This window comes from Chelonoidis abingdonii, chromosome 8 (genome assembly GCF_003597395.2).
Source record: "Chelonoidis abingdonii isolate Lonesome George chromosome 8, CheloAbing_2.0, whole genome shotgun sequence".
Taxonomy (NCBI): domain Eukaryota; kingdom Metazoa; phylum Chordata; order Testudines; family Testudinidae; genus Chelonoidis; species Chelonoidis abingdonii.
The window spans coordinates 105,385,332-105,405,741 of NC_133776.1; the positions used below are offsets into that span (position 1 = coordinate 105,385,332).

General features: G+C 47.2%; 1 protein-coding gene across 1 annotated transcript in view; it reads right to left on the minus strand.

The window, feature by feature from the left end:
• TEX11 (testis expressed 11) overlaps positions 1-20,410 on the minus strand; it is a 147,451-nt gene that overhangs the window by 8,347 nt on the left and 118,694 nt on the right. Inside the window, exon 27 of the mRNA XM_075068428.1 lies at positions 10,867-10,987. Coding sequence (XP_074924529.1) covers positions 10,867-10,987 — 121 coding nt within the window. The remainder of the gene's footprint in view (positions 1-10,866; positions 10,988-20,410) is intronic.

Below are 20,410 nucleotides of genomic sequence, written 5' to 3' on the forward strand. Positions count from 1 at the left end.
TTGGGGGGTGGGAAGGCGGGGATGAAACAAATTGGAGGTGGTATCCTTGTTTCACCGTGCGTAGAACCCAGATATCTGAGGTCAGCTGGAACCACGCCGGGAGGAAGTAGAAGAGATGCTTGGAGGAGGGAGGAGAAGGATCCTGTCCTGAAACCGGTACGCCGTCCTCGTGCACACCTTCAAAAGGTAGACTTTTAGGCCCTGGAGGTGCTTTTGGGGGCCCGTGGTTTTGACTCCACTGGGGCCCGGACTGGCGTCTACGGCCACCCCGCCCACGCCTTCTGCTGAAGTCTTGCCTGTGCCGGGGCACAAAGTACGGGCGGTGGGGTTGAGGCCGGAAAGGTCTGCGCTGGGTCACGGTCTGCATGCCCAATGAGCACATGATGACCCTGTTGTCTTTTAAACTCTGCAACCTGGGGTCAGTCTTTTCAGAGAACAGACCCTTGCCATCAAAGGGTAAGTCCTGGATGGTGTATTGGAGCTCCGGTGGCAGGTTGGAGACCTGGAGCCAGGAGATACACCTCATGGTGATACCTGAGACTAGAGTTCTGGCTGCCGAGTCGGCCGCATCGAGAGAAGCTTGGAGGGAGGTTCTGGCCACCTTTTTCCCTTCTTCAAGGAATGCGGCAAATTCTTGAAGCGAGTCCGGGGGTAGCAGTTCTGTGAATCTACCCACCTCCGCCCAGGTGTTGTAGCTATAACGGCTCAGGAGAGCCTGCTGATTGGCCACGCGGAGCTGCAGGGCACTTGCCAAATACACCTTGCGGCCCAGTAGGTCCATTCGCCTAGCCTCCTTAGATTTGGGGGCTGGTGCCTGTTGGCCATGGCATTCCCTTTCGTTGACCGACTGGACAACTAATGAGGAGGGAGGAGGATGGACACACAGGTATTTGTACCCCCGAGAGGGTACCATGTATTTCCTCTCGACTCCCTTTGCCGTAGGGAGAATGGAGGCCGGGGACTGCCATAAAGTGTCAGCAGTGGCCTGGATGGTCTTAATGAAAGGCAGAGCCAACCTAGTGGGGGCATCCGCCGACAGGATGCTCACGATGGGGTCCTTGACCTCCAGGACTTCTTCTACTGGGAGGTTGATGTTGAGCGCCACCCTCCTAAGGAGGTCCTGATGGGCTCTGAGGTCTATCGGCGGGGGCCCTGATGATGAGGTCCCTGCCACCGCCTCATCTGGAGAAGAAGAGGATGACACTCTGGGGATGAGAGGGTCCTGAATGGCTTCTTGCTCATGGGGCGGTTCCTGCTCCAGTGGTACCGGGGAGCCTGGCAGATGGATCATCTGCTCCTCTGTCCCAGCTGGAGGAGGACAGCTAATGGTGACCTCTGGCACCCGATGCTCTGAGGGAGCAGAGCGGGTCTGGGCCAAAGGAGCACCTTGGGCCTGGTGGTACGCCCAGGGTTTCCAAAAGGACCACTGTTGAGGTTCTGTGCCCTGAGACCGGACATCCTGGAAGACCCCAGTAGGCACCTCCCTATCACAGTCCTGGTCGTAGTAACTGTCCTCGTGGGAGGACACCGACATCTGCCGGGATGGCCATGGAGGAGCAGAGAAACCTTGAGCTGAAGTTCCGATGGACCTCGCTCCCCTCTTTAGCGGGGACCGGTGCTGGTATTCAGAACAGTACTGTGATCAAGACCGGGACCTGCGACCAGACCGGTGCCGGGAGGTCGACCGGGATCTCGAGTCCCTGCGGTGTGAACGGCTCCGAGAGGTACGGTGCCTGGGTCGATGCCGGGAACTAGAGCGGTGCCGCGAATAGTGAGGTGGAGAGCGTTAGTCTGACCGGTGCCGTGTAGAGGAACGGTGCCGGGATTGCGAGCGGCGTCGAGAGCGGGAGCGTCGTCTCGACCAGGAGCACCTGCAGGATCGCGATCTTGAGCGGTGCCAGTCTGCTGAGCTGACAGAAGGTGGTCTGGTCAGGGTTGGCTTGCCCAAAGATTGGATTACCCGCACCGGCGGTGCCGGGGGTAGGGGCAGTGCCGTATCTGTGAGGGCGATCAAGTCTCTCGCCGCCAAAAACGCTTCTGGCGTGGATGGCATGGTGAGCTCTACCGCATTACGTGCTGGGGAGCTATCAGGCGCCGGACTCGACGGCCCTCGCGGGACTGGAATCGACAGTGCCGATTTCATCGGTGCCGCGGCAGGTATTGGCGGGTATCTCGGCGCACTCTCTGGCTGCAGCAGCGTGGGCGTTGCCAAAGCAGCAGGAGTCTTAGCCTTCTTTGACCTCGGGGAGAGGGAGTGACGTGGAGTCGACTTCGGTGCCAGTGGCGGCCGGTGCCAAGAGTCTTTAGGCATTCCGGTGCAATCTGGTTCCGTGGGGGCACCTTTGCTCACCAACTGACGGCGCTCGGTGCTGAAGGTGGCGGGGTCAAGGCCGCCTCCACGAGGAGCTGTTTTAGTCTGATGTCCCGCTCCTTTTTAGTTCGTGGCTTGAAAGCCTTGCAAATCGAGCACTTAGCAGTTAAGTGCGATTCCCCGAGGCACTTCAAACAGGAGTCGTGTGGGTCTCCTGTTGGCATCGGCCTGTGACAGGCCGAGCACGGTTTGAAACCCAGTGAGCCAGGCATGAGCTCCGGCACCGGGTGCGGGAAAGGGGCCTCAGGCAGCAGCATAGACAGCTGCAGCGGCACAGCAGCCAGCCACACAGAGCTGTAAACAGGGGAGTTTCAGAGGGAGTTTACAGGGGGAGTTGTGGGGGAGACTAGACCTAGCAGAGGAACTGACAGGCTAGTTAAGGGAGTGGGGTGGTGGTCTGCCAGTGTTCTGGTGCCTGTGGGGGGTTTGTTTTTTGTGTTTCTTGGACTAGCAGGTTTTAGGTGGGAAGGCTATGACCGATACAGAGGCAGCAGTGAAAGACACAATGAGGATGACTGGATGTGGAAGCTGCGGCATGTACATGATCCTGGAGGGGTACCTGAAAAGAGTTTTGTCTGCATGAAGTGCTGCCTGATAGAGCTGATGGAAGAAAAGATCCAAGGACTGGAGATGCAGGTGGAAACTCTGGTTGAGTTTAGAAGGGGGTTCGAGCAGATGATGGAGCAAAGACATGAGGAGGCTGAAGGGATAAGCTCAGACTTGCAGATGGAAGCAGGACCAAAGAATTCTGAGGAGAGACTGCTGGGTGAGGAAAGTGGACGGTGGAAGCATGTGACTAAGAGAACCAGGCAGAGGAAAAGACGGGCAGTGAAGGAGAAATAGAACTCAGGAACAGGTTTGCAGAGTTGGAAAATGAAGAAGGGGCACAGCAGGTGGTCGCTGAAGGAGAGAGGGCAAGGAAAAAGAGAAGAGCAGCTAGTCCTACAGAAGAGGGGAGAGTCAATGGAGACAACACCAAATATGAGCCCCAGGAGGATTGCAAGGGTGAATTGCAAGGAATGAATAGAAGAGGACTTGCAGCCAGTGGGTGCAGGGGATAGACCGGAGAATCACACTGTCACCAGGAAAAGGCAGGTCTACGTGATTGGGGACTCCTTACTGAGAAGAATAGACAGGCCTGTAACTAGAGCTGATCCGGAGAACAGAAGGGTGTGCTGTCTGCCGGGTGCTAAGATACGGGATGTGGACCTGAGGCTGAAAAGGATCCTACGGGAGCGGGAAAGAATCCGTTGATTGTCCTTCATGTGGGAACGAATGATACGGCTAGATTCTCGCTGGAACGTATCAAGGGAGACTATGCCAGACTGGGGAAGACGCTAAGGAAATCGAGGCTCAGGTGATCTTCAGTGGGATTCTGCCTGTTCCTAGAGAAGGGCAACAAAAGGTGTGACAAGATTATGGCGATCAACAGATGGCTCAGGCAGTGGTGCTATAAGGAAGGCTTTGGGATGTATGGCCACTGGGAAGCATTTATGGACAGAAGACTGTTCTCTCGGGATGGACTTCACCTGAGTAAGGAGGGAAATAGACTTCTAGGATGGAGGCTGGCACAACTGATTAAGAGAGCTTTAAACTAGGAATTGGGGGAGATGGTTGGGAGATGTCCAGGTAATCTCCACGCCGGAATTTAACCTTGAGAGGGAAGAAAACAAAGTAAAGAGGGGATACAGCCGTGGACAGAAGAATTGACATAAGAGGAAGGGTAGTGTAGATACCAGTCTAACAGGTGATACTGGTGGTAGAATGTCTGTGCCTAACTGGGTAAAGAATGTCAGTGAAGCCAAACGGCAAAAATTAAGATGTCTGTACACTAATGAGGAGCCTAGGTAACAAAATGGAGGAACTAGAGCTACTGGTGCAGGAAGTGAAACGGATATTATAGGGATAACAGAAACATGGTGGAATAGTAGTCATGACTGGAGTACAGGTATTGAAGGCTATGTGCTGTTTAGGAAAGACAGAAATAAAGGCAAAGGTGGTGGTGGAGTAGCATTGTATATCAATGATGAGGTTAACTGTAAAGAAATAAGAAGTGATGGAATGGATAAGACAGAGTCTGTCTGGGCAAAAATCACACTGGGAAAGAAAGCTACTAGAGCCTCCCCTGAGATAGTGCTTGGGGTGTGCTACAGACCGCCGGGATCTGATTTGGATATGGATAGAGACCTCTTTAATGTTTTTAATGAAGTAAACACTAATGGGAATTGTGTGATCATGGGAGACTTTAACTTCCCAGATATAGACTGGAGGACAAGTGCTAGTAATAATAATAGGGCTCAGATTTTTCTGGATGATAGCTGATGGATTTCTTCACCAAGTAGTTGAAGAACCAACAAGAGGGGATGCCATTTTAGATTTGGTTTTGGTGAGTAGTGAGGACCTCATAGAAGAAATGGTTGTAGGGGACAACCTTGGTTCGAGTGATCATGAGCTAATTCAGTTCAAACTAGATGGAAGGATAAACAAAAATAGATCTGGGACTAGGGTTTTTTTGATTTCAAAAGGGCTAACTTTAAAGAATTAAGGAAATTAGTTAGGGAAGTGGATTGGACTGAAGAACTTGTGGATCTAAATGCGGAGGAGGCCTGGAATTACTTCAAGTCAAAGCTGCAGAAACTATCAGAAGCCTGCATCCCAAGAAAGGGGAAAAAATTCATAGGCAGGAGTTGTAGACCAAGCTGGATGAGCAAGCATCTCAGAGAGGTGATTAAGAAAAAGAAAGCCTACAAGGAGTGGAAGATGGGTGGGATTAGCAAGGAAAGCTACCTTATTGAGGTCAGAACATGTAGGGATAAAGTGAGAAAGGCTAAAAGCCATGTAGAGTTGACCTTGCAAAGGGAATTAAAACCAATAGTAAAAGGTTCTATAGCCATATAAATAAGAAGAAAACAAAGAAAGAAGAAGTGGGACCGCTAAACACTGAGGATGGAATGGAGGTTAAGGATAATCTAGGCATGGCCCAATATCTAAACAAATATACTTTGCCTCAGTCTTTAATAAGGCTAATGAGGAGCTTAGGGATAATGGAAGGATGACAAATGGGAATGAGGATATGGAGGTAGATATTACCACATCTGAGGTAGAAGCCAAACTGAACAGCTTAATGGGACAAAATCGGGGCCCAGATAATCTTCATCCAAGAATATTAAAGGAACTGGCACATGAAATTTGCAAGCCCATTAGCAAGAATTTTTAATGAATCGGTAAACTCAGGGGTTGTACCGTACGACTGGAGAATTGCTAACATAGTTCCTATTTTTAAGAAAGGGAAAAAAGTGATCCGAGTAACTATAGGCCTGTTAGTTTGACATCTGTAGTATGTAAGGTCTTGGAAAAATTTTGAAGGAGAAAGTAGTTAAGGACATTGAGGTCAATGGTAATTGGGACAAATTACAACATGGTTTTACAAAAGGTAGATCGTGCCAAACCAACCTGATCTCCTTCTTTGAGAAGGTAACAGATTTTTTAGACAAAGGAAATGCAGTGGATCTAATTTACCTCGATTTCAGTAAGGCATTTGACACGGTTCCACATGGGGAATTATTAGTTAAATTGGAAAAGATGGGGATCAATATGAAAATTGAAAGGTGGATAAGGAACTGGTTAAAGGGGAGACTACACGGGTCATACTGAAAGGTGAACTGTCAGGCTGGAAGGAGGTTACTAGTGGAGTTCCTCAGGATCAGTTTTGGGACCAATCTTATTTAACCTTTTTATTACTGACCTTGGCACAAAAAGTGGGAATGTGCTAATAAAGTTTGCGGATGACACAAAGCTGGGAGGTATTGCTAACACAGAGAAGGACCGGGATATCATACAGGAAGATCTGGATGACCTTGTAAACTGGAGTAATAGTAATAGGATGAAATTTAATAGTGAAAAGTGCAAGGTCATGCATTTAGGGATTAATAATAAGAATTTTAGTTATAAATTGGGGACACATCAGTTGGAAGCAACAGAGGAGGAGAAGGACCTTGGAGTATTGGTTGATCACAGGATGACTATGAGCGCCAATGTGATATGGCCGTTAAAAAAGCTAATGTGGTTTTAGGATGCATCAGGCGAGGTATTTCCAGCAAAGATAAGGAGGTGTTAGTACCGTTATATAAGGCACTGGTGAGACCTCATCTGGAATACTGTGTGCAGTTCTGGTCTCCCATGTTTAAGAAGGATGAATTCAAACTGGAACAGGTTCAGAGACGGGCTACTAGGATGATCCGAGGAATGGAAAACCTGTCTTATGAAAGGAGACTCAAAGAGCTTGGCTTGTTTAGCCTAACCAAAAGAAGGTTGAGGGGGGATATGATTGCTCTTATAAATATATCAGAGGGATAATATTAGGGAGGGAGAGGAATTATTTAAGCTTAGTACCAATGTGGACACAAGAACAAATGGGTATAAACTGGACACTAGGAAGTTTAGACTTGAAATTAGACGAAGGTTTCTAACCATTAGAGGAGTGAAGTTCTGGAACAGCCTTCCAAGGGAGTAGTGGGGGCAAAAGACATATCTGGCTTTAAGACTAAGCTTGATAAGTTTATGGAGGGATGGTATGATGGGATAGCCTAATTTTAATTTTGGCAATTGATCTTTGATTATCAGCAGGTAAGTATGCCCAGTGGTCTGTGATGGGATGTAGATGGGATGGGATCTGAGTTACTGCAGAGAATTCTTTCCTGAGTGCTGGCTGGTGAGTCTTGCCCACATGCTCAGGGTTTAGCTGATCGCCATATTGGGGTCGGGAAGGAATTTTCCTCCAGGGCAGATTGGCAGAGGCCCTGGAGGTTTTTCGCCTTCCTCTGCAGCGTGGGGCAGGGTCACTTGCTGGTGGATTCTCTGCAGCTTGAGGTCTTCAAACCACAATTTGAGACTTCAATAACTCAGACATAGGTTAGGGGTTTGTTATAGAAGTGGATGGGTAGGATTCTGTGGCCTGCTTTGTGCAGTCTCGCCAGGTGCACCCTCTTCTGCTTTGTGCTCTCTGCTAGTCTCTTCATGAAATCCTGAATAAGCAAGAGGCCCATTGTCAGGCTTCCCAGATACATTAAGTGGATGTCCTTCTTCCAGTTGATCACAGCGACTCTAGTAACTAATGAATGGAATGATTGCTCCTGATTCCCACCTTCTGAGGCTCTGCAAGTTTCTGTTCCAGTGGGAACTGTCCCTCAGAGGGCAGCTGCAGTCCAACGTTTCCACACTTAATGGCCGTAGACCCTGTAGACCATAGAGCTGCCCTTAGCTGATCAAGTCTGCACCTTCCGACAACAAAGCTAAGGTTAGATGCTATTCTCTAGAGCCACTTCCCCACGGCCCCATCAGAAGGGATCTTTGAAAATTTACTCATGGTGGCCTCAGCTGGAGGAATCCAACTGCAGCCCACCACATAATTTGGCGACGCTGGATCAGAAGGAACTCAGTTTCCTTCATTGTGCCTTGAGGGTAAACATGTGTTCTTGGAGCCATTCATGTCTAGAATCTCCGAGATTATCAGAAGGAAAGGCCGCATTGAATCGAACTGTGTGCACTTTGGAGGCACCTGGGATTTTCTGCGTAATGCCCCCTCGAGTTTCTTCCCCAGCTCCCCACAAATGTTGTATTCATTATTCCCCTGTTCAGAAATATCCAGCCATTCAAATCTCCATTGGTCGCGTTATAGGACACCCCCCGTGGAACACATACCTGAATGCAGAAAACAGAGCATGATGGGAACAGCATGGCTATGAAAGTGAACTGTCTGCTGGGACAGATTCACAACCGTGGGTCGTGTTATATTGGGATACAGGTGGACACAAATACAGAATGGGGGAAAACAGGACTGGCAGCAGCATGGCTGAGAAGGATCTGGGAGCTGTGGCAGATCACAACCTCAACCTGAGTCAGCAATGTGATGCTGTTGCAAAAAAAAGCAAATGCAGTTTTACATTGCATTAACAGAGGCATAACATACAAGTCATGAGAGGTGATAGTATCGCTCTACTCAGTGTTGGTTAGGTGTTGACTGGAATACTGTGTAAAATTTTGGTCACCAGTGTATAGAAAGGATGTAGAGAAACTGGAAAGGATCCAGTGGCAAGTGACCAAGATGATCGAATTCAAGCCATATGAGCAAAGGAACTGGGTATGTGTAATAGGTATAATCTCCAATTATTATCTCCTAGAACTGAAGGGACCTTGAAAGGTCATTGAGACCAGCCCCCTGCCTTCACTAGCAGGACCAAGTACTGCTTTTTGCCCCAGATCCATAAGTGGCCCCTTCAACGATTGAACTCACACCCTGGGTTTAGCAGGCCAATGCTCAAACCACTGGAATGTCAAGTTGTATTTGCAAAGACAGGTTTTGTTTGAAAATGGTGGGATATATACTCCGGCTTCAGGCACTTTCTAAACCCAGGACTAAAAATACGGCCTAAAATGTCTGAGAAAACCCTTCACAAAAGCCAGGACACTCTCAGTTAAGACATAAGGATCCAGGAGATATTCGGTTTGAGGTGCCCTCATTATATCCCTCTGGGAAGGGGCTTGTCCCATGTGAGCAGAGGCGCCATTTCAGTTTGGGGGCTGGGTGTGTGTGACTAACCATGATTCCAGGGGCTACTTACACACTTGAGAAAACTAGTTTTTTTGGCAGATAATTTAGCTATTAGCTGACAGAAGCACTGTAGCTAATTCCTATATAAAAGAAAGAAAATCAAATAGACCCACTCAGCTCTGACATCTTGTGGCAAGTCACTTAAAGACACGGGTTAGGTTTAAAATGTTAATATATATTTTTACCTGGTTACTAAATCTGCAGAGACAGAGAGATAGCGACCCCATCAGGACTCCTGGCTTCTATCTCAGCTCTGGGACGGGTGTCAGATCTAAGGGGTGGCAGCGGGAGGCAGATACATGTGGGTTTAATATAAGACTGGCCATACAGGGTAAGCCCAGTGGTCCATCTAGCCCCGTATCCTGTCTTCCAACAGTGGCCAATATCAGGTGCTTCAGAGGGAATTAACAGAACACGGAATCATCAAGTGATTCATCCCCTGTCACCCATTCCCAGCTTCTGGCAAACAGAGGCTAGGGACACACAGAACATGGTACTGGATCCCTGCACATCCTGACTAATTAGCCACTGACTAATAGCCAGTTCATGGAGGAGCCCTGTCCTCCATGAACTTATCTAGTTCTTACTGGAACCAGGTATATTTTGGCCTTCACCACATCCCCTGGCAAAGAGTTCCACAGATTGACTGTGAAGAAATACTTTGTTTTAAATCTGCTGCCTATTACTTTCATTAGGTGACCCCCTAGTGCTTGTGTTATGTGAAGGAGTAAATAACATTTCCTTATTCAGTTTTTCCATACCATTCATGATTTTATAGACCTCTATCATATCCCCCTTAGGCATTCTTTTCCAAACTGAAAAGTCCCAGTCTTTTTCATCTCTCCTCATACAGAAGGTGTTCCATACCTCAATGATTTCTGTTGTCCTTCTCTGTACCTTTTCCAAATCCTATATATCTTTTTTGAGCTTGCATGACCAAATCTGCATGCAGTATTGAATATGTGGGTGTACCATGGATTTATATAGAGGCAATATGATACTTTATGTCTTATTAGCTATCCCCGTCTTACTGATTCCCAATATACTGTTAGTTTTTTTGCTTGCTACTGCACATTGAGCAGATGTTTTCAGAGCACTATCCACAATGACTCCAAAGATCTCTTTCTTGAGTGGTAACAGCTAATTTAGACTCCATTGTTTTGTATGTATAGTTGGGATTATATTTTGTCATGGACATTACTTTGCATTTATCAACATTGAATGTCATCTGCCGTAGTGTTGCCCAGTCATCCAGTTTTGTGAGATCCCTTTATAACTCTTCGCAGTCAGCTTTAGACTTAACTATATTGAGTAATTTTGTATCATCTGCAGATTTTGCCACCACACTGTTTACCCCCTTTTCCAGATCATTTATGAATATGTTGATCAGCACCGGTCCAGTATAGACCCTTGGGGGACATCACTACTTACTTTTCTCCATTCTCACTGTTTATTCATTCCTACCCTTTGTTTCCTCTCTTTTAACATGAGTTCCTGGCAATACTTTCAGGATCATCTAAGGATTCTTAATTTAATTTAAGGACAAGCCTTTTGTTATCTTAAATCAGCCTGCCTCTGTTTATAAACAAACTCCCTGCCCTGAAGACGGAAGCTGGGAGCAGCACAGAACTCATCCCATATCACACTCAAGCTGTGTCACAGTTAAGAGCTCCATCTGGAGCTAGGGAATGCACTGTGACTGCTGACCTCAGCTACTAACCTCCTCAGAGGCTAGAGCCACCCTCCCCTGCCTCCTTAAATGACGCCCCTGCATGTGACAGCCTAAATATTTTAAAATTTGTTTGCTGATTGCTCTCATTGCAGTGAGGACTTTTTAAGCTTACTCAGGATCATTTCCACTCTTTTGTTTTTCTGTTCAACTTACTGTGGTGCCTACAACGCTCAGAGCATCTTCAAAGTAGCCCCACACCTCCTCCAGTATACAAGCATCTGTGTCTATCACTCCAGTTGGCAGAGAAAGGTGAACCAAGCTGTGCAGACATTTGCTGGGAATCAAAACAGCCACAAAAAGGAAAACTTGTTAAATACCATATGGAATATGCATGTTTGATTACTCAGCAAAGCAACCAGACATGGAACAAATTAGCTGAGTTTTAACAGCAGCACCACTCTGGCATGTGTCTCCATGTTGTCTGCACTTCACTGCTTTGTACTCTACCCATTTCTGAAAGCAGGACATCCTTGCCCTGGGTCTGAGCTCATTCCTGCTGTCTATAGATGGGAGGGAGCAGCTATTGTATTTTAGGAGATGCCCAACTGAAAGGAAGGGGAGAACAGCTATTCCTATCCCAGTCCCACTAAGGGAGCTAACTACGGGGCCCTGTAGCGCTTGCTGCCCTTTGAAATAAAGAAAAACAACAGCAAATGCATGCACCTTGAAATGGTTCCTCCTGCTCATTAAGGGAGAAGGCAGCTCCTTCATGATAACTCAGCCTGGACTTTAGGAGAGTGATTCACAGAGCATTGTCATGGCAGTTCAGGTGCAGGGGGGGCAGAAGAGGGGATTCCATTACAGGGAATGGAATCTGAGGCAAAAGGATGTCAGATAGTATTTCAGATTCTATATAAGCAGGTACCTTGGAGAGCTGGCTACTCAGCACCACTACATCATATATTTGGCATAGTACCTTACAGTTAACTCTTCCCAGTCCCTGCGGCTTTCCCCACAGTTCTCTTCACTCAATTTCTTTTGAGAAGACTGCATCACCCCCAACCAGTTACAGTATGCCCTACGGAGCACATCACAGGATAAAGCCAAAGCTGCTTACTGGCGCCTATTTGTAGCCAATAATCTTCATTGGCCTAGTTACCACTAGGAATATAAACTGTGTTAGAAAGCATGTTAAGTAAACAGGTTTTAATTAACACTGTTGTTAACACCAGTGTAACAAAAATAATCATGTTGAAAAAAGTGTTGACTAGTCACGGGTAAGGCTACGTTTTAGTCATGGATATTTTTAGTAAAAATCATGGACAGGTCACGGGCAGTAAACAAAAATTCACAGCCCTTGACCTGTCCACGACTTGTACTATATACCCCTGACTAAATTGGGGGAAGGGGCTCCTGCAGATTCTTTGGGGGGGTGGGGGCGGGAGCAGCCAGGACCCCTGCTGGTGCTGGGAGGAGAGAGGGTTGGAAGAGCTGGCAGTCTCCCTACCCAGATCCTTGTGACTTCCCGGAAGCGGGACATGTCCCTCCCTCAGCACCTAGCTCTACATACTGCCCCCCCACCCCAAGCGCCGGCTCTACAGTGCCCAGTGGCTGGGAACCATGGCCAATGGGAGCTACGGGAGTGGTGCCTGCGGGTGGAGGCAGTGTGCAGAGCTAGGAGCTGAGGATGGGACATGTTGCCACTTCTGGGGAGCCCTCCCACCCCAAGGAAAGCACCACACCAGAGCCCCCTCCCACGCTCAAACTCCTGGTGCTTCTGGGGGGAGGGGCAGTGGCCCAAGTCTACCCCAGTAGCGGCCTGTGCAGCTGGCCTAGGGGCTGCCTGAGCTGCTCAGGCGGCCCCAGGCCAGTCACACAGGCCACTGCAGAAGTCATGGAGTTCCCGGAAAGTCACAGACTCCATGACTTGTGTGACCACCATGACAAACTTGAAGCCTTAGTCATGGGTAATCCTAAAGTGACTGGTGTTGCCCATTTGAAGTAGCAGATATTGGAGCCTTGCAGCAGATTAGTTTCCAACTTGAAGGGAATTTGGTGACATGGCATCAGGATATTTTCTGTGTAATTTACTAACTTACTAAATGTTCACAAGTCCTGTTTATCTTGAGCAGAGGCAACCAAAATTGCAGCAACCTCAGCCACTACTGCCCTGTCACCAAGCAGCAGCTCCCTATTTGGCACTAATTTACTTAGCACACTCTGTTCTCGCCTAAGCCTGAGTCTTTTATCTGGGACACCCTTAGCCCAGAGCTGCTTGCCCTGGACTGCATGATCTAGCAAGAGGGGCCTTGGCTTGAATTCTCTTTTTGTTCCAAAGCTCTGCAACACAAAGGAAGCACAGACAGGTTTGGATGGAACTAGCTCCTTGCCAGTTTCCTTCTTGAAGGTCAAGGGTTAATTACAACCAGCTACCATATTTTTAAACATGATGACCTTTGTCTGCACTAATGGCTAAGTGATGTATAACAGCATATTAAAAGATATCAGTTAAACAAAACCAACGGAAGACTTCCTCCTTACATACTGTTATGTATGCAGCACAAGTACACAAACCTACTCCGTTACCCATTACCAGCACTAATGCGTTCACCCTTGATGAGATCAGAGAGGAAATAGAGTCCCTGTGCCCAGAAACTCACATGATGTTTTGGAAAAAGGGTGTCTGGTACGGGCTTGTCTATATTATAGAGTTTTGTCAACCAAAGTCAGCTTTCACCAACAGAACAGTGGAGGTATACGCACTATAATGCTCCTTCTGCCGACAAAACTCTCCTGCTTTGCCGAAAAAATAAAACCATTTCAACAAGAGGCAACAAAATATCAATAGTGTCAGTGTAGACACTGCTCTTGGTTATGTCACTGTAAATGGCCTCGAGGTGTCCCACAATGCCCATCATGACTATTCTAGTCAGCAGTTTGAACTCTGCTGCCCTGCATCTGGGAATTTCTGAAATTTTACTTCCTGTTTGCTCAGCATGGACAGCTCATATCACATCTTCCCAGCTGACCACGGCATCTCCACACAGCAAATGCTCTCCTGCTTGGAGTATACCTGCGTTGTTGGATCTGCTGGCTCTGCGGGGAGGAGGCTTTGAAGTCCCAGCTACGCTCCAGCTGAACTTCGATGTCTATGGTCAGATTTCTTGTGGCATGTCAGATAAGGGCTACGAATAGGACACGCTTCAGTGCCATGTGAAGATAAAGGAGCTGAGGCAGGTACACCAGAAGGCAAGGGAGTCAAACTGTTGCTCTGATGCTGCCTGAAGGCTTGCCGCTCCTCGGCAGCAATCCCACCTCCACGGCCACAAGTCATGTGGATACTTTGGCAGGGCTGAGGACCTGAGGACGAAGTGGTCAAGTTGGAGGATGATGTGGAGCACACAGCAAGACCTCTTTTCCACTCCAGAAGGGTCAAGCCAGTCCCAGCCATCCATCTCTGATGTGCATAAAGCAGGAGAGGGGAGCTCTGGTAAGTGATCTTTTTGAGTTGATGCTGTTTGGTTATATGAGGTAGAGCTGTCCTTTGCTTTGTTATATTCTAGAAGTGGGTGAAGGGATAGAAATGTACAAGACTAGCTATAATAAAATATGGAGATATACCTATCTCCCAGAACTGGAAGGGACCCTGAAAGGTCATTGAGTCCAGCCCCCTGCCTTCACTAGCAGGACCAAGTACTGATTTTTGCCCCAGATCCCTAAGTGGCCTCCTCAAGGATTGAACTCATAACCCTGGATTTAGCAGGCCAATGCACAAACCACTGAGCTATCCCTATGTTTGTATGTGAGTCACATTCCCCTGTGCAGCTAAGCAATGCAGCAGAACAGTGTGCTAATGCACACCGACATTTCATTGGAATCCTCTAGAGAGATCTCTAGGAAACTTTCCTGGATGTATTCGCCCATCCTCAGCCAAAGATTCCTTAGCAGAGCTGCTTTGTTCCTCCTGCCATTTTAGGAAACTCTCACCCGCCAATCGGCAGTCACTCGTGCAGGGACAAACACAGCACACAGACAAGCAGCATAGGGACTTAGTCTGAAGCCGCATACATGCAGAAGATGCACCCTTGCATACCCTCAGGAGTAAAATATTGGCTTCAGTGACCCCTGCCTACAGAAAATAGTGGCAGAATTTACAATATTGTCCCTAGTTGCTGCCTAGACCCTTTGTCCCATCTTAAGCGCTCCCTCAGGCTGAACTCACCATGTTTAGGGCCTTTGCTGAAATGTGTGCTTGCCAAGGGATAGCAAGAAACTGACTCACATTTCAAAAGAAGTGCATCTTACTATAATGATTTGATGCTATGCATGCACTAAACAATCATGCTTCTGTTTGTTTCTTGTGCTTCTACAGATGTGGCCTTCAGAGGAAACCCCTGCAGATCAGCAGAGCGCCTCTACCAGATAAGTATCAGAGGGATAGCCATGTTAGTCTGTATCCACAAGAATAACGAGGAGTCCAGTGGCACCTTAAAGACTAACAAATTTACTTGGGCATAAGCTTTTGTGGGTAAAAAAACCACTTCTTCAGCTGCATCTGAAGAAGTGGTTTTTTACCCACAAAAGCTTATGCCCAAATAAATCTGTAAGTCTTTAAGGTGCCACCGGACTCCTCATTGTCTACCAGATAAGGACGCGAGCAAGGAGGACATGTTTCTAGAGATGCTCTAATCCTCATAGGCCAAAAACCAAGAATGCAGGACGTGGGAAGAGAGTTTAAAAGAAAATGATAAAACAGATAGGACAGCAAGGAGAGCCAGGAGTGAATTTTAATGGGCCAGGAGCAGACAATAAAAGTGATGGAGGAGCAAACGGAGATCTTAAAAGTCCCTAACCACGCTGCCTGCAGAATTAATCCATGCTCGTCCCCCCCGTCCTCCACCGCCAATACAGAACTGCTTTACATGCCATCCCCAAACTCCTCCCACACATTCCTTGCAACTTTCCAGCTCAACTTGGTACCCCATTCACTTCACCCTTTCGGGCAGCTTCCAAAATGACAGCTGGACTTACACACAGCAATAAGAGCCTACACTGCCCATCACTGTTATCTCCCTTTCCACCAACCCTTTTGTGTGTGTTGTTAATTGGTATTTAATAAAAATGTACTCTCTGAAAGATAAATATTTATTTGTCTCTTACACACGTGGTTGCTGCTTGAATTAATACACAGTTGTAATCTGATCATTTGCTGACTAAAAATCATTGTCAGAAATCATCAAAATTTTATGAAAGGTGGCAAGTTAAAGCATGGCAGAGTACTGTATAGAAAGACACATCACTGGTGCTCATTGTCAAAATGTGCCTGAAAGCCTCTCAGATTCAAATAGCACCCCACTGTGTCGCTCTAATAACCCTGGTATCTGGCTGCTCAAAATCAGCCACCAGGCGATTCACCTCCATGCTCCACGCCAGGAGAAACTTTTCACCCTTAGCCTCACAAATATTACTCAGCGCACAGCAGGCTGCCATGACCATGGAAATATTTTCTTCATTTAGGTCTAACCCTGCCATAAAGGCAGCACCAGTGTGTTTTTAATCTGCCAAAGGCACATTCTACGGTCATTCTGCACCTGCTGAGCCTATTGTTGAAGCGCTCCTTGCTGCTGTCCAGGTTTCCCATGTAAGTCGTCATGAGCCATGGGAGTAAAGAGTGTGCTGGGTCTTTCATGATCACTATGGGCATTTCAACATCCTCCAGTGGAATCTTCTGATCTGGAAAGAAAGTCCCTGCTTGCAGCTTTATGTACAGGCCAGTGTTCCTGAAGGTGCATGCATCATGCACCTTCCTGGACCACCCCGCACTTATGTCAGTGACATGCCCAGTCATCCACAAGCTCCTTCAATACCATAGAGAAGTACTCCTTTCTATTGGTTGCAAGATGGTCCGGGGCCAAAATTGGACTCTGCATGCCATCTATCGCCCTGTCGCGGTTATGGAATCTCTCTGCTGCAAAGCCATCTACTATTTCACACACATTGCCAACAGTCATAGTCCTTAGTAGCAGAATGCAATTACTGGCCTTGCTTACTTGCATTAACGCAGTCCCAACAGTGGACTTCCCAACTCCAAACTGATTCATGACTGACCAGTAGCAGTCTGTAGTTGCCAGCTTCCACACAGTGATCGTCATGCTCTTCTCCACAGATAGGGCAGCTCTTATTTTGGTGTCCTTGCGCTGCAGTGCTGGGGCAAGCTCCACACACAGTTCCAGGAAGGTGGCTTTGTGCATCTGAAAGTTCTCCAGCCACTGCTCATCATCTTAGATCTGCATAATGATGCGATCCCACCATGCAGTGCTTGTTTCTCAAGCCCAAAAGCAACGGTCCACTGTGTGCAGCTGCTCCATGAATGCCAAAAGTAATCTGGTGTTGTTTCTTTCCATGCCACGCACAAGGTCAAGCACCTCAGATTCCTGTTCACATTGGATGCTCATGATATATTGCATAGTCAGCTGTGATGTGTTCATAACAGTGACCATAACAGTAGAGAGCAGTGCAGGGTCCATGCTTTCAGAGATGGCAGGCACACAGCAAACAGGGGAAACTGAAAAATACTGTGAAATGCAGTTGGAAGCCCATGGAATGGTGGGACAGAAAAAAAATGCATTATGGGACGTTGAGCCCACATCCATGATGCAATGCAATCCACTCCACCTTCCCACAACTTCTAGCTGCAGAAGGTGGCAAGTAGCACAGTGGGATAGCTACCCACAGTACACTGCTCTCACTATCGATACTAGAGCACCAACTGTGGACACGCTCCGCCATAGAAGGAGCGTTGTGCGAACATGCAAACATGATGTAATTATACTGGGTTTTGATCATTGGCATAACTTGCATTGACAAAACGCTGTAGTGTAGACAAGGCCTAAGTGAGAGCGGTTTTTATTCAATGAACATTGGCTCATCTCTTGGGCATCATGTTTTAAGCAGTCACTCACTGATTCAGAAGCCGCCTCCTTAGCATAGGCTGACATCTTCTGGCTCTCCCCTCCCTGAGGATATATCTTCACTATAGAGTTAACTCGGGCTCTAATTCAGGCCCCCATAATTCCTCTTCTGTATGCATACTACGCCCTCTCATCCAAGTTTAAGTGATGCTTTCAAGCTGGGCTGGCTGGCCCTTCTAGGGCTGTAGATAAAACCCAAAGGTTGCTTTCACTCAGGGTGGTGACCCATCTTGCTGGCTAACCCCCTTGTATGCTGACAGTCCTCGAATGTGTTCCCACAATTCCCCTTGTGTGACCAGAAGAACAGACAATTTTTTCCACAATTCACTGGGAACAATAAGGCAGCTCATGTTATTGCCACACCAAGAATATGGGTACGACCCCAGAAGGCGAGATTACTTATACAGTAATCAAGTGCTTCAAGAAGTTTTGTTCCTACCGGTGCTCCATGTGAGAATGATAGCACATGGGTGTGTGCATAGAGATTTTTGTCAGCAGTGTTCATGGATCTGCACCTGTGCCCTACGCACCCTTGTGCTCCAATACGAGAGTCTATTGGGAGAGGCAGATCCACCACCATTCCAGTTGCTTCCCAATCAGGAAGTCCAGATGCAAAGTCTCCAAAGTCGAGAGGAGGGAGGATAGTGGAACACCTATAGGGACAAAGCATCTTGAAGAACTCTGGTTACTGTAGAGATAAATAACCTCTCGTCCTTCTTCAAGCTATTGTCTCTATGGATCTGCATGTGTGGAGATTCTTGCACAGTACCTCAATATGGAAGAGGGTGCTGAGGAGGCAAATTCAGTACAGATCACAGAATCGCATCACCAAAGGCTTCATCTGCCCTGAAAGCAGGTGCAATAGTGTAGTGGGAAAATGTGGGCACAGAAGACTAGGTGGCAGCCCTACAAATGTCTGTGATGGGTATGTTCTTGAGTAGGGATACAGAGGTGGACTGGGCACTTGTAGGATGGGAAGTAATCCTAAGTGAGGGAAGCCCTCCAGATGCTTCACAGCATGCCAAGATCCACCCTGAGATCCTGAGATAGTCTTTGGGTGAAAATCGACTGTCCCTTCATTAATCATAAAAAGAGATCGAGTCTGGGATAAATTCTGGAGGGCTTCGGCCTATCAAAATAGATGGCAAGAGCTCTTCTTACATCCAGATTATGAAGACTAGCCTCCTCTCTCAAACAATGAGGCTTGGGGTAAAACACTGGCCATTGAATGACCTGATTGAGGGGGAAGTCTGATGAGATCTTACCCAGGAAACAAGGATGGGGGCATAGAGTCACCTTCTCACAGTAAAAGCAGCAGAGAATCCTGTGGCACCTTATAGACTAACAGACGTTTTGGAGCATGAGCTTTCGTGGGTGAATACCCACTTCGTCAGATGCATGTCTGACAAAGTGGGTATTCACCCACGAAAGCTCATGCTCCAATACATCTGTTAGTCTTGCTTGAAGACAATAGATGGAAAGGGAAACAGGAAACGCGTGACCCGTCGACTCTGCACAATTGGTCCTGCATCTGTTTCTGGGTCCCCTGTGATAAATGTGAATCTAGAATTTGCGAAACAGAATGTATTTCATACGCACCAATTTTTGCTGATCTGCATAGTGCAGGATTAATTGCAGTGAGAGCACAAGCCATCATGCTTTAGTTTCTGTCACAGATAATGATAGTTGCTAGCTTAAGAAAATAGTGTCTGAGTTAAAGAAAGTCTCTTGTTGATGCTATTGCTTCGCTGCAGCAACAAAAAAGAGTTCCTCATTAACAATAAAATAATAGGAGAATATACCATCCCTAAACCGAAGGACCTTGTAAAGGTCAATTGAGTCCAGCCCTGCCTCCAGAGGACAAGTACGATTTTTTGCCGCCAGGATCTCATGTGGCCCTCAAGATGAACTCACAACCTAGTGTGCAGTGCCCATGCCAAACCACTGAAGCGTATCATTCCTCCCAATGCCATTTGTGTTTGTTTTACATTCTCGGCCAATACATGTCTGATTAAAAAAAGAGAAATCAGATCACGTCAATATTCCTATCACACTAAAGCTCAAATAGTGGAATGTAAACATAGGTCATTTGGTCAAGATTCCTCCTCACTTCCTGACAGCCCTTCTAGAATGTCATAATTCCAGACAGTATGGCTATGCATATTGTTGATGGACCGGCAGTACGCAATGCTATAGTATAATTCCCACACTCTAGACCCTTAGCGTCAAGGATGTAGCGCCGAGAATTCCCTCTAGCTTATTCCTTAGACCTGACGCTGCACTTCAGGATTCCAGTGCCTGGTACATCTGAGCCCTCAAACCTTGCCGCGCGAACCCAAGACCAGACCTCTGTATTCTTTTTTTTTAATAAAAACCAAACAAGAAAACAAAGGAAGGGAACGGCTTCCCCTTCCACCCACCGTTGCCCTCCAGGTTACCCCCTGTTCGGAAGATCTGTGATTCAATACGCTGAGATCACAAAACAGGAGAAAGCCATCTTCCCCTCTTCTCTTCCCCTCCCAGACTCTCCTGAGAGAAGTAATTCTGGCGTAAGAGAATTAGCTCTCTCTCCCCCTTCCTTCCTTTTCGCACCCATTCCCTGTGAAATCCAGACGCCTTTCCCCTGGGATCTCACACTAGAACTCAAAAAACACTGGTTCTTAACAAAAACTTCTAATTAAGAGAGAAACGTAAATTATCTTAAATTTAAAATGCATAGGCACAGGGTTTTAGCTATAGGCACTGGAATCCTCCCGCCTACGATTCCAAGAAATTAAACCTTCATC